This window comes from Parambassis ranga, chromosome 8 (assembly GCF_900634625.1).
Source record: "Parambassis ranga chromosome 8, fParRan2.1, whole genome shotgun sequence".
Classification (NCBI taxonomy): Eukaryota; Metazoa; Chordata; class Actinopteri; family Ambassidae; genus Parambassis; species Parambassis ranga.
The window spans coordinates 4898415-4916910 of NC_041029.1; the positions used below are offsets into that span (position 1 = coordinate 4898415).

Genomic DNA, 18496 nt, shown 5'->3' on the forward strand with positions numbered 1-18496 from the left:
TTTGTGCTTTATTCTACGGCTCATGGAGTTCTTGGCTGGTGAGCCTGAGTGAGTGCTTTTTTTTTTTTTTTTGAAGGCTTCAATCAGGAGCTCAGAGGCAGAATGTGAAAGGTTTCAGGTGGGTGTAAACAGCTCCTGCCGCTCAGGACAGACATTTTTGCTTTTTATGTTGCTCTTTGAATGCAAACAGCCTCTAAAATGTCCTTCATGCAGCAGATCACAGTTAAATGCTCAGGCATGACATGCACACATACACACACAACAACACATCGCATCTATGAAGAGAACCCAGCTGCAGACATGCTGTTATTCTGCAGGAAATACAGCAAAGAATAAAAAACTGATAGCATGTTTGTTTTTTATGTTTAATGTTTAATTTAATTGTTACTTAAATTTAAACATTTGAAATTTGAGAGACACATGACAATGTCTGATGCTAATCATTAGTTGTTATCCTCTATCCTTCGAATTGGCCAGTAGGTTTGTTATCATCTATTCTAATGTGTGATAAACACAAATAACACAGATTACATTACATAGCTGACCTCTCCATCATCATGTGAGTAAGTTCCTGTAGTGTGGTTGCTGGGACTCATCGCCATAGTAACCCTGAGAGCCCTGTTTGTGTGTAAAGCATCTCCATGGTGCAGGGCGCTACTTCCTATCGGCGACAACAGGCAGGGAGAGGAGGGAGGGCATCATGAAAGTAGATAACGATGAATCTTTCGTGATCATTTTCCTGATCATCACCATGACACTGAACTCACCGTATGTGGCCAAATAGCTCAAAGGCATTCATAAGTCTCAAACTGTCACCTCAGCCAGTCGAGCTCACTCTGCTGCAATCAGATTCTCATGCACTGTGGAAGTGATTTCAGCTGCGATTGTCTGCATCCATCACACTTTAGCTTTGCTTCCTTTTTTTGAAGCACTTTCCTTCCTCCTGTTCTGTCTGTTTGGCATTTCATGCATAATTTTGCTAAAAATAATGTGGTGTTTATTATTTTAAATGTTGCACCCTGAAGGCAAACATTGTTTTTTTTTTCACTCTAAATCTGAATCTCACTTTTCTAAATAGCAGCAGGGAAGCGTGTGGATTTGTCTAAGCTGTAAATATAACTTTTAAAGGTCACCCCCCCCAAACAACTATGCTTCAGAGAGCTGTTTGTCTTCATTACTAAGGCACAAATTGAGGAAGAAGCCAGAAAAGCAGAGATGCTCAGAGAAAAGCCAATTAACACCGTGACATCAAACAAACCATCTTCTATGTTTTTGCTCGAAAAACAACCTCTCCTCCTCTTCAGCCCCTCATTTGACGGGGGTGCAGGTCTTCTCACCTCTGCTGAGAAACAAGGGAGCTGCTCTCAGCCGCCAGTTGTATGTGCTGCACCCCAAGTCACACCTTCCCTAGGCAACCACAGACTTCACCTCCCTGCACCCTGAAAACAGTTGCTCGTTTAACACAGGAAGTTTTCAGCATAAGACTTCATCATGCTGATGAAGCCATCTTTGAAATAATAACTAAGCCAGATCATTTGTTTTACATCAGCAATCAAACTTAGAAACCTGGTGTATGGCAGCCACGGTTGTGCGAGCTTAGAGAATGAATGCAGAGATGGAGAGAGAGAACACAGTGCTGGCATCGGGGCCATTATTGTCCTATTGTTTCATCACTGCTATTCCACAACTTTGTGGCAGACTTTGTGTGAATGCAGTCAGAAAGCAGGGACAGAAATTGAGCACTTGGGTACAGACCATCCAGTTCTTGGAATGGAGATATTTTAGGAACTTAACAGAGTTTCTTCTTCCAGTTTGGCCCAAACTTTCTCTTAAACTGAAGGATGAGCTGATCAGAATATATGGCAGCAATAGCTCGGGCGAATTGACAGAATTTCTTTACATTTGGAGATCATGTGGTATTATATAATTAAAAAAATCATTTTCTGCGTGACCCTCTTCCCTTTGCTGTCTTGATTTTTGCCTTGATGTCTTGGCAAGCTTCTGATTATCATCATGACAAGAGGAAAACAGTCATTCTTCCACTTTTTGTGGCATTCAGCACTGTGTGTGTGTGTGTGTGAGCCACCCTCCTCTGATTAAGATGCACAGCCACCCTTGACCTCAGTGACAGATGCTCTCCTGCTCCTTGCTGACGTGTCATCATAATGCTCAGTACACTAGCTCATCTCCTTCTGGTGTGCACCAAAATATTAAAATCATCCCCGACGTGCTGGTCACAGATAGTTTCTACCCCGCGTGTCTATAAATATCCTACACTCTGCGGCTGAAGGCACAGACCACAGTCCGCAGCTCAGAGCAGGTGAAACCTCACTGCCTCAGTTCTCCAGTGATTTACTTACAGCTGTCTATAGTAGGAGTTCATAAAATGTCCCCGACAGCTTTAAGAGACACGGATCACATCTGGAATACTAATTCATCCCATCTAGCTTGTAGTTTATCCTGTACTCGAGACATTTATCATTAAGATTCACCTGTTGTTGGTCAGCTGTCTTTGTGAGCTACAGCTGTAAGGGAAAGACTTAAGGGTCTCACTAAAGAGGCTATTGAAGTAAAAACAAAATCATGCACCATTCCTCTAACACATACCACGAGACGTTGTCATAGTTATGTAAACAAGTAATTTAAAACCTTCAACATTAGCTTTTATTCGTGTAGCAGACAGCAGGAGGTTGTTGCCAGCGTTGTGTTGATGATCAAACTGAATCTGATGTTTGCCTTCTCACTCACAGGTGCTTTCAGTGTGTTTGAAAGGTGCTTTGATATCACTGCCCTGGTTAGCATGTTGCCGTTCTTTTTATCCTTTCAGCACGAAGCCGGAACTTTTTTTTTTTTCCTTCTCGTCCTTCATGTTCACATAATGATACACATAAAGATTCACGTCATCGAAGCTGAAGTATGTAAAGTTTCATACGCACGGCGGGGGGTGTTCACACGGAACAGACAGCTCCATTGATTCATATGACACTCTGCTGTTATTTTAGGCTGTGCATGTGGGGGTGGGGCTATGAATCAAGCAGCTACACCATCTCCACACAATTTTAATCCTCATAGATTTTAAGGTAACTTTTGAGATAGGATGGAAGGAAGCCAAATGTGTTCTAGGTGGATCTGTGTGTACAAACCGCAGCAGCACATATGTGTTCAGTGACCTTCTTTGTCTCGGGGTGAACTGCCCAGTTCACTTTGTTGCATCAGCGATGACTGATTTATAATTTATTCTTCGATCGATCTCTGAACTGGGTAGTTGAATAATTCAGATAAGACTGTCCTTATTATGCAGGATTCTCCTGACAAGTGTGCACTTACATGTTAGTGAGGATGACCGTGCTGCATCCTGAGACGGACAGGATGGAGAGAGGGCACAGGAGTACCACACACCGCTGAACACTTACCACACGCTACGTGTCTTAGGAAAAATAATGAGGAGTTGAGGAAGGTCAGAATAACCTTCCATATCATATATTGTGCTGTAATGATGGATCCTCTGACCTTAAAGACCTTAAAGGATAATAAGAGAGCCAGAAGAAGAAGGGACGTCTAATGACATTTCAAGATTTTTCCTTCTCTCATGCAATTATGAATGAAATTAATACTGTAAAGCTTAGTTGGTATTTTGGAGTGGTTGTAGATATTGAACGACTATAGATTTGTTAGAAACGACCTGTTATTGAACTGATTGTGTGCATTTCACATTTCGTTTTTTTTTTAACTTTAATACATTCAGAGGTTAACAGACACTGCCTGAACACGTTGCCATTGCCTGCTTTCCAAAACATAGTTTCTAGTAAGTGCACAGTGCCAGTTCTCACAAAGGTAACGTGCCAACAATGATGTAAGAGAGAACAATGTCTGGCTGCAGTTGGAAGACAGAGCTGCACCACCAGCCCTGCCTGCCTGCATCTCCCTTGCTTCATTAAGAGGTGCCACATCTGTTGAGCATTGTTATCACTGTGTGTGTGTGTGTGTGTCTAAATGTCATCAACAACCACAAAATGTGCTGCACAATGTGTGACTGAGCGGAAACCACAGCAGCATCTCACTTCAGGATTTAACACCAGTGAGGTAGACATCAATAATCTATCGAAGGATGGATGTATATTATACGTCCTTATCTGAGGAGACTCACACATGATTAATATTTCATTGACACACGCACACACTTGTATGTTTTCTACAACAAAACTTCATCACGTCACTGGAACAGTAATCCACATAATCTCTGGTTTGCATGAATTATTTACCACTGTATTGTGTTGTCAGCGCAGCACAGGCCCGGTCATCCAACCAGTGCACAACGTTTACTGGAGGCTGACCGAACCTGTGATGAATCACGTGGTGAGGCCAGGATGACTGGCTCAGCATGATGAGGGGTCAGAGGTCAGGGAGGAAACCAATAATTGCAACATAGACATCTCAATGTCTGTTGTCCATCTTTTCTTTAACTAAAAAAGAACATTAGGGCAGATATATATACAGTGAACAGGAAATACAGGAAATCATGGAAGCAATTTTATTTACCACAAAAAGATCAGTGTTTTTTCTGAATTAACAAGAAAATGCTTTTATGTTTGTTATAATTATCTCTCCAATAATGAGAGGCAGGATTATAAAGTATCTCCATGATTCAGAAAAAACGCTATTTCTTTCTTTCTTTTTACATTAAAACCCTTCTTCTTCTTTTGCACACCAGTTGAGCAACACGGCTTTAACCTGTGATGGTTCATAGAAAAATTAATAGATTAATCACTTCTAATCATTCTTCAGACTTAAATGATAAAACCCACACAGCGACACACTTTTTGCATGAGGCTTCATCCTTTGCACCTTACACTCATGAGCCAGTCCATCCCCAGTGACGCACTGCAGAGAGTTTGAGCATGTGAATTACTGCCTTTTCGTGTGTGTGCGCACTTAAACACCCCCTATCACCGACTGCCTCTGCCGTTGACCTCTGTTTTCGACATCAGAGGTGACGCACAACGTTATAGATCTTTTTAGAGAACATTATCATACAGTTAAATGTCTGCGTAAAGACTGGAAACCGCTTTGTTCAGAGGAACATGAGGTCATCATCTTCAGATGGTTTTGAGAGAGTGACTCATGCAACAAGTGGATGTTAGTCATCGCATCATTACTGCGACACAGTCGGAGTGGTACCACTCTGTTTGCACACTTTCGACGTGCAGCCGTTGATCGTGCAGCTTCATACAAAATTACATTTGTTTTCTAGGAATGATTTGAAAAGTTATGCTGAGAGTAAGTAATGAGAAGAGAATGGAAATAAGACAGCAGGGAGAGAGGCAGCTCTGGCATGCGCAAGGACGATAACACACCCATCAAAGAAATCAAGCTGTGACTTGACGATTGCATCTTCTTCTCTGGAAGCTTCCGCTCCTCTTTTGATATCTCCGCTGTCACTTTGGATGTCACTGCCAGTCCTTTGCCTCTCAGATAAATGGTCTTTTTGCATCTGTCTTTCACTGGTTTCCAGCTTCTATACATTTTCTTTTTGTGGTTAGTCAAGGGATGGCTGACTGATTTCTCTATTATCCACCCTCCAGCCTGCCAGTTTGTCTGCCTGCCTGCTTTTTCTTTTTTTCATTGAGTGGGTGCACTTAGAGTGCCAAACGTAATCATGCCAGCAAGTGTCAGTAATGTTTTTTTCTGCTTCAAAAATGAATTAAGAGGAATTAAGAAAGTGACATTTGCTTATAAATATATGACCAAACGTTAGAGTCATTGTGTTTGGCTGTCACCGGCTGATCTGTTGCATCTGGTCTTTACTAAATTAAAAGTAATGGTTGGGGGTTGACTTCTGCCTGGGGAGGTGTTTGTAATTAATGACAGGCACCTTTACCACCTGCTGCCCTAATGTCACTGGGATCTAGAGAGGTGAGCAACATGAATATTTGATGATGGCATGAAAGAGGAGGGGAGTTGGAACATGCAAACACCACTGGCTGAACAATTAGAGATGGAGACTGTAAAGGAACATTTCACATTTTTTTATTCAAGTGGTCAGAGATGTCTAAAGCCTGATCCTGACAAACATCGGATTAAAAGTATATGTACAAACCACTGCATCAGCTGCTAATTGAGCCATTTTTGTATGCAGTGTAATACTACTAGACTCTAATATTAGTTAAAGATGTTATTAGAGAAGGAAGGCTGGTGCAGAAATGGAATCCCTTCAAGCATAGCAGGATGCACAGCGTGTTCATTAAAGGTGCCCCGTGAAGCTGTATTGTAAACAAAACAAAAATAACAAACACTGTGTTCAGTTCATCTGGGATTCATGACTTATTGTTGGAGTCAGCCTCCAGTGGCCACATGAGGAACTGCAGTTTTTGACACAACTACAGAAAAAGTCAGGAGAGAAGCAGTAGAACTCCTGCTTTTGCTTATTGACAAACAATAATGATGTAAAATAAGCTTTGTTTTGGTCTAAGGTTTATAAAGCTCAGTGCAGTTCGTCTTTGTGTTTCTAGTTTAAAGAAGGTGCTGCATGATTTCGGGAAATGTGCTTTTACACCTGAGAAAGTTGCACTCTGAGCCAGGCTGAGCTACATACTGAGTGGTCTTGGCATAAGCCTCTGATGACAGAGAAGGGAGAGGATGAGCTGTTTTCAATTTGTACTTTACCCTACATGTCATACTATATTCATGTTTACTGATAAAGTGTATCAATAACATTGGTTTTCTGTTTTTGGATTTCCAGCCAGCAGCTTGCCCCACAGCCTGCTCTGCCCTGTGATTCAGCCACAGGAGATTATTCACCATCACACATGGTCACAGCAAACACATGGCAACACAAAGCCATTTTTGAGTCTATAAAAGAACTTCAGAGGGTCAAGGCTCCCTCTCACATCATTCAGCTGAATAATGAACCAGTGCTCGTGTGTGTTTGTGTGTATGAACCGCCTAAGGGTGTCGTCGGGATCACAGCGTCTTTGTCGGTCTGATGAGTGTTGCTTGAGGTTGTGAGTGAAAGATCAAACACAAAGCAGAGTGTTTCCCGAGAAGGATCTTTAATCTGAGAAAGGGACTGATGTAAAGATAGCAAATCATTAAACGTTCTTCCTGGAACAGATGGATGTCAAATTCTGAGGAATGTAAATCATTAACTTTGGCCAAGGAAATGCAAATGAAAACAAACCCACACTCTCCTCAAGGTTAACTCATTTGCTTGCATGTTTTAAGTGCTAATGCTCTGAGTAAACCAGCTCGTTACATGCATGTGCAGTTCAGCTCCAAGTTTAAGCTGAGTAACTTTCCTCTTCTTTCCACAGTCGCCATTTTTAGCAATGAATGCATGAAGAGGTGCAGGTGGAGAAATATGCACGCAGGTTCCATTTCCATACTGAAATATCGACTATATGTTGTGTTTTCTTGGTAAAGATGGGCTGTTACAGGACTGACGGATGCTCTGATCAACTGATTAGTCTGTCTATATGCTGCTTTATAAAGAAAAACTTTGTTGTTGTTCTTCTGATGAGGTGGCCTGTGTTTTTACAGCAAAACAGTTCTGTTAAAAAAAGGCCCCAAAGCCCCACTGCTCCCTCATATAGTGTTTCTTCTAAACTGCACCTGGTCACCCAAGTGAGACGTCAATAACGGAAAGGTTCCAGCCATTCCACTGACTGCACAGTCAGAGGTGTTTTCATAAAGCAGCCCTACATTTCCTCCAGGTTTTTCAGTGAAAGCTGGTGTTACTAAGCACTTTGTAGCTGAAATGTGAAATCAGTGGACTATGGCTCCTCTGCTAACTGTGCATAGTCAGCAAGTCAATGAATGAATCCCACCAGTGCCTATAGGTTGTATTATGTATGATTTATTGTACTATCTCTGTCTCAATGACAAGATCTAGTGCATCTTAATAGAAAGTATTTGTGAAACAGTGTCCGGTGGTTTGAAAATGCTGACCACACTTTAACCCGAGGTATGTACTCAGCCTCTGCCTCTGCTTTACACACAGTGCACAACAATTACACCCAATACAATTACTGAGACAGTAATGATAAGTCACAAATGGTCTTAAATGTCATGGATGCAGGTTGAAAGCGCTTGACATTTTAACCACAACTAGGTACAGCTGGTCCATGAAAGCATCGCCCTATAGCAGGTTATGGGCTTTCAAACGTCTACAATTGTCAAGATCAGACTTTCACTGCAGGATTATTATTGTGGTCAAAACCTTTGAATAGTTCAGAGACCAGCTTGTGCTTTCCAGAGACCACCCAGAGTCCATTCATATATAGTGAGCACCTGTAGGATCCTACAGTCCACACTATCGCACACTTTCCTTAGAAAGCTGTCTGACCAGGCTCCTTCCCACCTTAGCTACACTTTTTTTGCTCATTGTTGGATTAGCTGGAAAAATAAAAACAACAACAACAACAAGCTCCTTTTTGTTGACTAAAACCAAGTGAAAATGTGTATGTGAAGAAGGAGGCGTGGGAGTGATGTGTCTGTTTTTGTGTGCTGTGTGTCAACATGACTTGGAGGACCTGACAGCTGGCAGCTTGGCTTGTCTGCACAGTCGATCCCTGCTTCTCTGTTATGTAGCTTATTGCCTCTGATTTCTGACATGTGTGAGAACATACAGTCACATGCACACCAGTAAGCTGTCAGACAAAAAGGATTGAGTTTCTGGGACATACTTCTCTCTTCTCACCATCTTTGTTAATATTATACAGATTTGTTTCATGCATAACCTTTCTGTGCATCATGCTCCTGTTAGCTGCCTCACGCAGCGGCCATTAATGTTTTATTGGCTCACACTTCTGAAAGCTCCTCATACATTTGTAATTCACGATCCCTGTGAAGTGCTGTTAGAGTCGTTCTCCTCTGACTCTCGTGTTCTCTCTCAGGCACCATTCAGGGGAGGGGGGGGTGAACAATGGAGCAGTTTGTATTTGAAGACATCCTGTGTTTTTGAGGGTGTCTCTGCAGCTCAGGGGAATGAAACTGACCTGAAAGTGTGATGTTAAAGCTTGAGAAAGTTTTGAGGAGACGGTGTTAGAAGTGTGACTAAAACTCTTAAATCTACAATACCATAATTCCCCATCCTACCACTGCGGGCTGGCATGTGTAAGCTGCTCAGATATAGAACGCTTTATCCTGCTCAGTCCACGCTTTTAGTGATCATTAAGTCCGTGTTATTATATTCTGCTGTTCTGCCGGATTTCAAGTATTTCGTCTTTAACAAATTCAACATTATTATCTGTGCAATCAAGCCCGACTAACCACCCAAATTCCTCACCAGAGTGCTACCATGAGACTTCTTTTCTGGGTCACTAAATATTTATGAAGCCTCTAAGCACATTATAGGTTGTTTTTAGCACCAGCAGCAACAACAACAACAACAGCGAGGATTAGGTCGCCTTTTGAGAGTCTGATTCCGATCAGAACACATTTACAAACTTAGCTCTCAGCTCAAGTTCTCCATGAATATGTATGGCACCCCTCTTTTGTGACTCTCGGGGAGGTAAATCAGCTGAGCAACATCAACAAAGACCATATCTATGTCTAAGTGCTCTGCTGGAAGATTAGCAGCATCGTGTTCAGGGCTGAAGGTCCTCGGTTTCTCCTCAGGGATCACTCAATCAGAAGGTCAGCTGTGGCTCTCAGGAATCTCCTTCATAAGGGGATGATGGTAGAGTGAGACTCTTGAGGATTGCCATGGCTCCTTGTGATGTTAATGTGCCAAATTGGCATAACAGGACAAAGACAAAGAGCATCCTGACCTCTTCTTTTCTTTAAGCTGTTTTTATAAGTGCTATAAAAGTGAATCAAATCTCCTGTCATCACATGGACTAATGCTGGCAGGATGTTTAACCTCTGTGCACCCAGCTGCTTGAACAGCTCCAACCTCGGACCTGATGATAGGCTGGCTACTGCACGTCCACTTTGCTGAGCTTCACTCTGCAGCAGATTGGAGCAGAGATCAGAAGAGTGTCTCCATTAGACCTAGAGACAAAGGGAGGCTGGGAGAGCAGAGGGGGTTAATCCTCGGGAGGAAAGAGGCGAGGCCTCATCAAAGGAGGCTGAAGTAAGGTGGAGACATGCAATATTGATGGAGAGTGGCAGGTAGATGAGAAGATGTGAGGACTGCTCAGCCAGGTGTCGAGCCACTCAAACACAGACACACTTCAAGAAACTGGAAAGTATTGTTTTTGAAGAAATACTAATTTAGTTACATTATTTCTTCCTCTTTCATTTCAGAATAAAGTCCTGAATATTGATGGAGTCAAGGTGAAGCTCCAGGTAAGAACTCTCATTTGAAAGTGCCTGTTCCTATCCGATACATTCCTACAGATGACTTTCTGAAGAGTGCAAACCATGTGAGACATCAGTTTCTAAGCATTACTGTCTTAGACCTCATTTCCCTATTTTGGGCTTATCCTGTATTAAAATAAAAGGATGGTTCCACAATGAGCTCCAGGCAGCAGACTGCCTGAGCAAACATCAGACTGATTAAAACAGAAACTTCTTTCCTCCATTCACTGATTACCTTCGTCTCATTATCTGCAGATCTGGGACACAGCTGGACAGGAGCGCTTCCGCAGTGTCACTCATGCCTACTATCGTGACGCTCACGGTGAGACTCTCACACAAACCCTCACACACACATTTCTGAGCCATTTTATGAATGTGTTGAAAAGCTGCTTTAACCATTAATAATGTACATATGCGGCGTTTTAACATGCAGGCCTGTGGCCTCAGTGCTTATCTAGTATTACACACATTAGAGTCCGCTCCTCCTGAGTGCAGAGCTGTGTGATGAAACAAGGTTTTGGTGAAACCTTTTTAAGGTTTCGCCATCAAAATCAAGTTTTATGCCCGTTTATATTTCACAGCTGTCTGAGTGTCACAGTGTAGATGAGATTTTGTTTTTCTCTGTGCTAAGGTTTATAACTGTTTACCCTGGATGCAAGGACAACACTCAACATTCAGAGACTCTTTGATGATCTGTAATCAGTCATCACATATGGGTGTGTGTGTGTCAGATAAGGTCTACTTTCTGTTCATACTGATGTCAGCATTTAGAGAGATTTCAGTGGCATCACTCCATTAGGTTCTTATATAGTTTGTAATTATATAATTTGTTTGCTTTAATGATGTGTATAAACTCAGTGCTAGCAAATGGAGACACAGACATTATGTTGTTTAAAGCTGCAGTTCCTTGAGTGACCACTTGAGGCTCAGTCCTAGGGGGAAAAAAGCTTTACCCTGTTGGCAGATCATTATCACAGCTGAATAAGAGAAACTTTCTAACGGCTACAAATTGTTTTCAGTCGTCAGGGAAAACTGGAGGATTTTTACTCACACTGCAGCTCTCCTGGCTTTTCTCTGAGGGGGTAAATGGGGGCTTCTTTCAGTGCTTGATATGCAGTCAGTGCTGCAGCAATTTTGTCCACTCAAGCATGGAGAATGCATCAATACATTTAGTCTTTGAATCTGTGGCCAGTCGGGGATTCTTGCGTGATCAAAGGGAAGATTTACCGTCTGGATCTGTGTGTCTGTGTCATCTATTTAAAGTTAGCGCAACTTAAGCAGAATCAGGTTGTGTGTGCGTGTGTGTGTGTGTGTGTGTGACCACCTAAGTACAAGTTTACAAGATTTAGTGAGTATGAATGATCTGCGTCTGTGTATTATCCTCATTATCCATGTCATGGTTTGGTGGTCATAATTACAGCAGGATTTATTTCTCGGTCTCTGTTTCCTGTAAGAAGGAGATCCCAGAGGACTTTTTGCAAGACCAGTTTCAGGCACGATGCCCGAGGAATGTACAGTATCTTCCTCTAAGAAACCACATCTTTGGAGCGTAGCCTCAGACATCTCTCTGTGGGGATTATTAGCTACTTTTCCAATATGGCCATGAAGCATATCACCAGGATGTCCACTCATCCTCATCATGAGGATCACCTCCTCCTCTCTTTGTTGTAAGTGCTAGACTGAGAGAAGAATTAAAAATGGCTGCAATTAAACATATTAGCACTAGGATCTGAATATTCATCATCCTTGGTGGCTGAGTGATTAAAGCTTGACAGGCTCCTTTAGACTTTATTTTATAAAGACCCGTCTAATGGTAATATGATAGTAAAGAGTAGTGCACACATCACTTCCTTAAATACTGTAAATGTTGCTGACGGCGACTCCCTGTCACTTTAATCTGAGCGCGCTGTCAGTGAGTGAGACTCTAAAGGTGTGCAGGAGGGCTGCATCACTCCCACACACATTTTGATCTTAGTGTGTCAGAAAAGTCTGAAAACAAACTCATATTCTGCCGAGTGTCTCCTCTTTAAGGCCCTGCTGCTGCTGCTGACTTGTTTTTCTGCTCTGCATCAATTATCTCTGTGTAAAGCAGAGGTCATTACATCCAGATACAGTACATAGAAAACAAATATAGATCATTTCATGTTATATATGATATAATAAAAACTGCAAAGTGGAGCCATGTCTTTATAGCTGCAGTAAATAAACAACCGAAGCAGGTTGAATTGTGTGGGTTCGACTTTTGTTTTGAGAACGCCACTGTACTTTTATGGATCTTTAACGCACCAGGTTGGGACGCGTCACCATGGAAAACGGCCCGTAGAGAGACCTCAGGCCACCTTAGGCTTTTCACTAGCAGTGCTGAGAAGTCCCAGAGGAGGGGCACACTGCCACAGACCAGTTTAATGAGGATAGAAAGCCACTCTTTCGTTGTCTAAAGTTTTCCTGTCTATAGTGTGTGATAACATTTTGGGGTGTTTATCTACATGTACACCACGTTTGTCATCTTTTCTATGGCAGAGGGACGTTAGTCTTAAATAAGAAGCCACCAAGCTGTGTGCGGGATGGTTAAAGGCAGATTACAAAGTAGGGATGTCCCGATCCGATCACATGATCGGAAATCGGGCCCGATTACGTGATTTCAGACTCGATCGGAATCGGCTGTTACCTACCTGTTTGTCACGATAAACAATAAATCAATTAATTGCACGATAAATTAAATGGGCTTGATACGTTTTTCGGCCGTGATAAATCACATTTGCATGCTGGTTTGTTTTCCTCTCTTTCTCTCTCTCTCCCTCTCGCTGCCAAAGAGACTGGATGACAAAAGGCGTCACTCCGGTGCGTCGTAGCGTATAAAGGCCGTCGGACTTTATATGGCCCGCGGCTTCTGTCTTAAAATGTGTCAAATCAACAGGTAGTTGTTATTTTTTAACTCATTGTGTGAAGTTTACGGGATGTTCTGAGCAGACCACGGTCAGCTCGCTGTCTGCGTCGCCACGGTGCGTCACAGCGCTGCAGGGCTTGGACGTTACAGCAACACAGAGAGCTCTGAAGCTGCACAACACCGTTTCAACACTTTGCCACAATTCACCACGACACTAAACATGCTCATGTATAGAACCTGCTCTCAGAGAGAGTCCACGTTGTACGAGTGTAGTTCTCTGCCTTCTCACTGGCGGCACTCGCTGCAGCGCCACCCATTAGTTCTCTTGCCCAGTCCTCTGGTGCCATCTCTGCTATCAGTTTCTGTCTACATGGTGGCGTTTGTAAAATTCACTGCAGCTGTCTGCAGCGGCCTGATGCGCATACACACATGCAAACGCGTGCGCACACAAGCACATGTGCGTACAGGTGAGCCCACTCCCAGAGAGTGCGTGTTGTTTGGCTCTGTTGCTCATGACGTGCTAGTTGGTTTGACTTAACTCCATTGACTATGCTCAGATAAGCCATGGTAATAGGCCTACCACTACTCATAATAATAATATCAACATTAATATTAATATCATCAATAATAACAATAATAATAATAATAATGTTGATGATTGGGGCCTTTCCAGTGTTAAATGTTCTTTAGAAATTAAAGTTTATTGATCTTATGGAGAATCTTGAAAGTATCGGATCGGGACTCGGTATCGGCAGATACTCAAAATCAAATGACTCGGACTCGGACTCAAAGGCAAACAAACCTGATCGGGACATCCCTATTACAAAGTAACATTGACGCCTCATGGGATAGCATTCTTTATACCTATACTGACCACAATCACAGTGAATTACCTCAAAGGCACCTTATGGAGTGTAGCAAACAAACAAAAGGTCTCTTTAATGCAGTTTGTTTCAGCACATCCCCGTGGTCTAATGAGTGCTTAAAAGTAGCAACACTGGTGCAAGACGCAGTAATGAATAATTCCTCAGTCTACAGCCTCCATGTTTTGATAGAAATCATAATGGCCATATAACTAAATATTGTCAGGGTGCCAGAAAATCCTGTTTTATGCCTTATTAGTAATGTTGTATCCAGTGACATTATGGTGCACTTAGAACAAAACTCAGAACACAAACTCTCATCCATGAAGCTTAGCGGAGGATTCATAGATGGAGCTAATTGTCGCTGCCATCGTGTTTTTTGGGCTGCAGGCAGAGAGACGAGTGTAGGAGGGTGGAGGGACTGTGAATTAGGAGAGGCTGCGGAAGAGGACGGAGAGAGTGAGAGGATTATTTTAGATGTTGGTGGACGGGCAGAGTAGCGGCTGTGTGGGAGAAGAAGTGACGACATCACCAGGTATTTTACAGCTTGTTTCACTCTGCAGGTTTCAGGATGTTTGTTCTAGTTTCTAACTCAAAATTAAAACACTAAAATCACCCAAGGGGAAATACACAGTGATTTACAGAAAAAAAATGAAGGTTAAACTGAGCAGAAAACTGAAACTACAGAGAGGTTTTTAGACAAAAATACCAGCCTGGATGAGGTACAGTGATCTGGGATGGTTTGTGCTGCCACAGACTGCTCATAAGGGTCCTCCTGTCACACAGTCACCACTATTCATTTCAGTACTTTGATGGATGGCTTGTTTGCTTAGGGACAATGGGACCGGCTGGTCTCCACTCTGGGTTGTTTGTTAGATAATACTGCTTTTAACAGCTGCCATAAGTTGCACACAGGTTGAGTTTTGGCACTTTGTCGCTGATGACTCCTCTAATTTGATTGGTCACCTTTAAACCCAGACTTTCCCATCGGCCACGGGGAGTGACTGGGGGTTGAAAGTGACCAATCAAATCAGAGGAGTTAAGCACAGAGGGGGCACGTGTGCACAGAAGGAGTTGAGCCCGCACTGACATGAGCAAAGAGTGCACTCATAAATCCCATTTTCAAGCTAGCTAAGTAAACAATGCTGATCTGAAGGCTGCTTCAAGTAGAAAGTGTACTACGCAGTTTGAGCATCAACTGGAGAACATTTGTCGTTCCCTCTCTTTACAAATTGTGAGCTGACCTCTGAACGCGATTCACAGAAAACAGCTGGACAGGATGTGTAACACAGGTGGCAGCATCACATGCATGAATGCACAAACACACATTTTGTTATGTCCTGACTTCAAACTAGTAACAAATAACAAAAGCATGAGAAACAGTTCCAGGACAAACCGAGCAGATCTCAGCTTTATTACACAGCTGTCAGTCTGCATCGTGTTCAATGAGCTCTGTAGGTGTTCCAAGGGACTCTGCTGTTTGAAAGGCAGCCGCCATATGTGTGTATATACTATATTAATCAGGTAATTGAGGCAATTGTGCATCTTATAGTAATATAAACATTATTTAGATAAGTACATACGTATCACTGTTATATTAAGCGTCAACACCATAGTGTGCTATATGTGTCAGGCTTCCATTTTTCTTCTTCAGTGGTGTTATTACTGTAGCTGGTCAGCCTGTGTGGAGACATAGAAGTAATAGATTATATTCATCATTTGCTGAATATAATCTGAATATTGGTTCCTTTTTGTGTTTTCTTTCAGCTCTTCTTTTGCTGTATGATGTCACCAATAAATCATCCTTTGACAACATACAGGTAGGTGCCTCTCTCTTCTTGCTCCTAATTGACATGTGTGTGTGAATAATGTGACGACTTTACATTTCTTTACCATACGTTTCACTTCAGTTTGAAATGATTCTCATCACATCTCATATGTTAATCATTTTTTATGAAAAAATAACTGGATGTTTTCACTTTCTTAAGCTGAAATTGTATTATCGTGGAATTTTTCAGAAAAATGAGCTGTATGAAGTTCACTGTTCAAAACAAATGGGCCGTGAAGAAAGGAACAAACAGCACAGTCAGCTTTCAGTTCTTTCTGTGGACCACAGGGACTATTGAACTCTCCATTGATCTATTGCTGCTTCGTTCTGCTTCTCTTTTCTCTGCTCTCTAATGCCTACAAAGATGATTTAATGTGGAATATGTCTTTGTGGGGCTGCTCGCTGTATGCATCTTTTAATGATAATCTGTACTGCAGATGATTTTTTTGACCTTTCCAGTTTTTCAACTTTGTGGAACAGTCTACAAACAAAGGTAGCGTGCGGTAAAGGCGGCTTAGATTTATTCCCTGTATTGATTTGACCATATATTAATGATGAACAGCAGCCCCTCTGGACCTTTTGTAATTGTATTTTATTGCAACAAGTGAGGCGTCCCCTCAGGTTTTCAGCTGCCTAGTTCTACATTTAATTTATTTCTGTGTCCAGACAACAAATAATAATATCTCAGAAGTAGAGACGACAAAGTGCCTGCAGCACAGAGAGGAATATGCAACAACCACATGTTAATGGTGTAACATGGGTTAAACGGCACCACTTTTCCATTTAAAAAAAAACATACAAAACACAGACTTTGGCAGCTGTAAATGTCAAAAAATGTGCAGTTAGCGCTGTAAAATGGCAGCTTTTCAGAAACATCTCTCCCCCATTAACCTCCTGCATGGCAACTGCTGTCAGAGGGACTAAACCTGTGCCAGCTAGTGACACTGTGTCACTATACCTGCTGTTTCCAGCTGGGCCATAAGTGTAACACAAGGAGAAGCAGTTTTCAACAGCTTTAATTGGCACAGGCCAAAAATAATGGCTCCTTCAGAGCTCCAAAGTTCTTGTTAAGTGAAGGCGAGGCTGTTTGTTTCCAGAGAAATGTGATGTGTGCCCATCTGCCCTGAGAGATCAGTGAAGCAGGAAAAGATGCTTCGTAAGTCCAGATGTGAACAACAGCTGAAGGAAAGAGAGAGAAGTGAGTGAGTGAATTACTGCACAACAGTTCATTACAGTTGCTCCAATCCAAGTCTGAGATTAATGAGCTACAAATGTTCATAATGTGGTGATGTTTTCTGGGGATGGATCCCCACCCATCCTGCTGTAATTATGCCCAAATTCTGGCTTGCACTTGTTATGGATTCATGAGCCCCGATCAGATAAAACACTAGCATTACCATGCTGCTAGCATGGCTAAAAATATCCATCTCTGTGTTTGCAGTGACATGGCATGTTACCTATAAAAAGTAACAGTAATCACATCTGAAGTTCATTCATTTACTCCTGTATCCTGTTTCACAGCGGAGGTTTATGACTTAAAACTGTTTGGAGTCCTCCACACATCTTAGGATTAGAAAGTCTTTCCCCGCTCTGCCTCTGCTCAGCCTTCCTCCCTCCTGTCTCACTCTCAGTCTATTACAGCCAGGAGATATGTTGGCGGCGAGCTGCAGATGCCTGCTGGCACACCGCTGCCTAACGAGCACTAACTCATGTTAATGAACACTAATGGTGATGAATGCAACTCTGAAGGAAAGAGCAGAACTGAGAGGGGCCGAGTCATTCTCTCCTCCTGAGCTCCCAGACCTGCTCTTCTCCACGGTGTCTCCACAGTCAGGAATACAATTAGGCAAGAAAAGCATTAGCGTCACAGGAGCTGTCTGTCATCTTAGGAAGAAGGGCTCAGTCATAACATCTGATACTCTGACATGCTGCTTTCATTTGGGTAGTGAAATTGAGTTTTGAAGATAAAAATGTAAATGTACTGCCTGCAGCAGGGGGTTACTCAGGTGCATCTTGTACTCGGTGTGTTTATATAGACTCTGTCTCTGCTGCAGAAATAACACCCAGTGTTTAGTGACATATGTCGTCTTGTCAGATGTAGTGCTTCAGGGAGACAATTAAAGTCCATTAAGGCGTCCACTGTAAATAATTTGTCTGGATCACTGTTTTAAAAAAAAAAACAGCTCCAGCAAGTCAGATCTGTTGCTGTGGATGTGGATCACAAAATGATGCAGTGCACAACAGTTAGACTGTTTAATAGGGCAGGTCTGGCTGCAGAGCGGGGTTGTTGTATTTGTGATCTGCAAGAAGTTTCTTTGCCTTTTCCTCATGAATGCACGAGTGCTTTAACACATTCTCATTCCCAGCTTGCAGCTGAGTGGATATGTGAGTATTGTTTGTCTTTTACTTGAGCTCAGTTTAAGCAACAAACGTATGCGTATAGATTTGGGAATAGCTCTTGGTTTGGGTCACAGTTACTGCTGTTCACCCTGGTTTAGCTTTGGTCTCAGCTCCTGAGAGGATCCATACATTCATCCATTTGTTGTCTACTACAGGGTCACAGGGGGCTGGAGTCTATCCCAGCTGTCAATGAGTTCACACAGGACAGGTCACCAGTCA

At 42.4% G+C, this 18496-nt stretch overlaps 1 protein-coding gene across 2 annotated transcripts in view; it reads left to right on the forward strand.

Annotated features, from left to right (window-relative positions):
• LOC114439540 (ras-related protein Rab-26-like) overlaps window positions 1-18496 on the forward strand; it is a 72166-nt gene that overhangs the window by 43286 nt on the left and 10384 nt on the right. For both annotated transcript variants that reach the window (XM_028411560.1, XM_028411558.1), the window contains exons 3-5: window positions 10246-10287; window positions 10555-10621; window positions 15817-15869. In XM_028411560.1, coding sequence (XP_028267361.1) covers window positions 10246-10287; window positions 10555-10621; window positions 15817-15869 — 162 coding nt within the window. The remainder of the gene's footprint in view (window positions 1-10245; window positions 10288-10554; window positions 10622-15816; window positions 15870-18496) is intronic.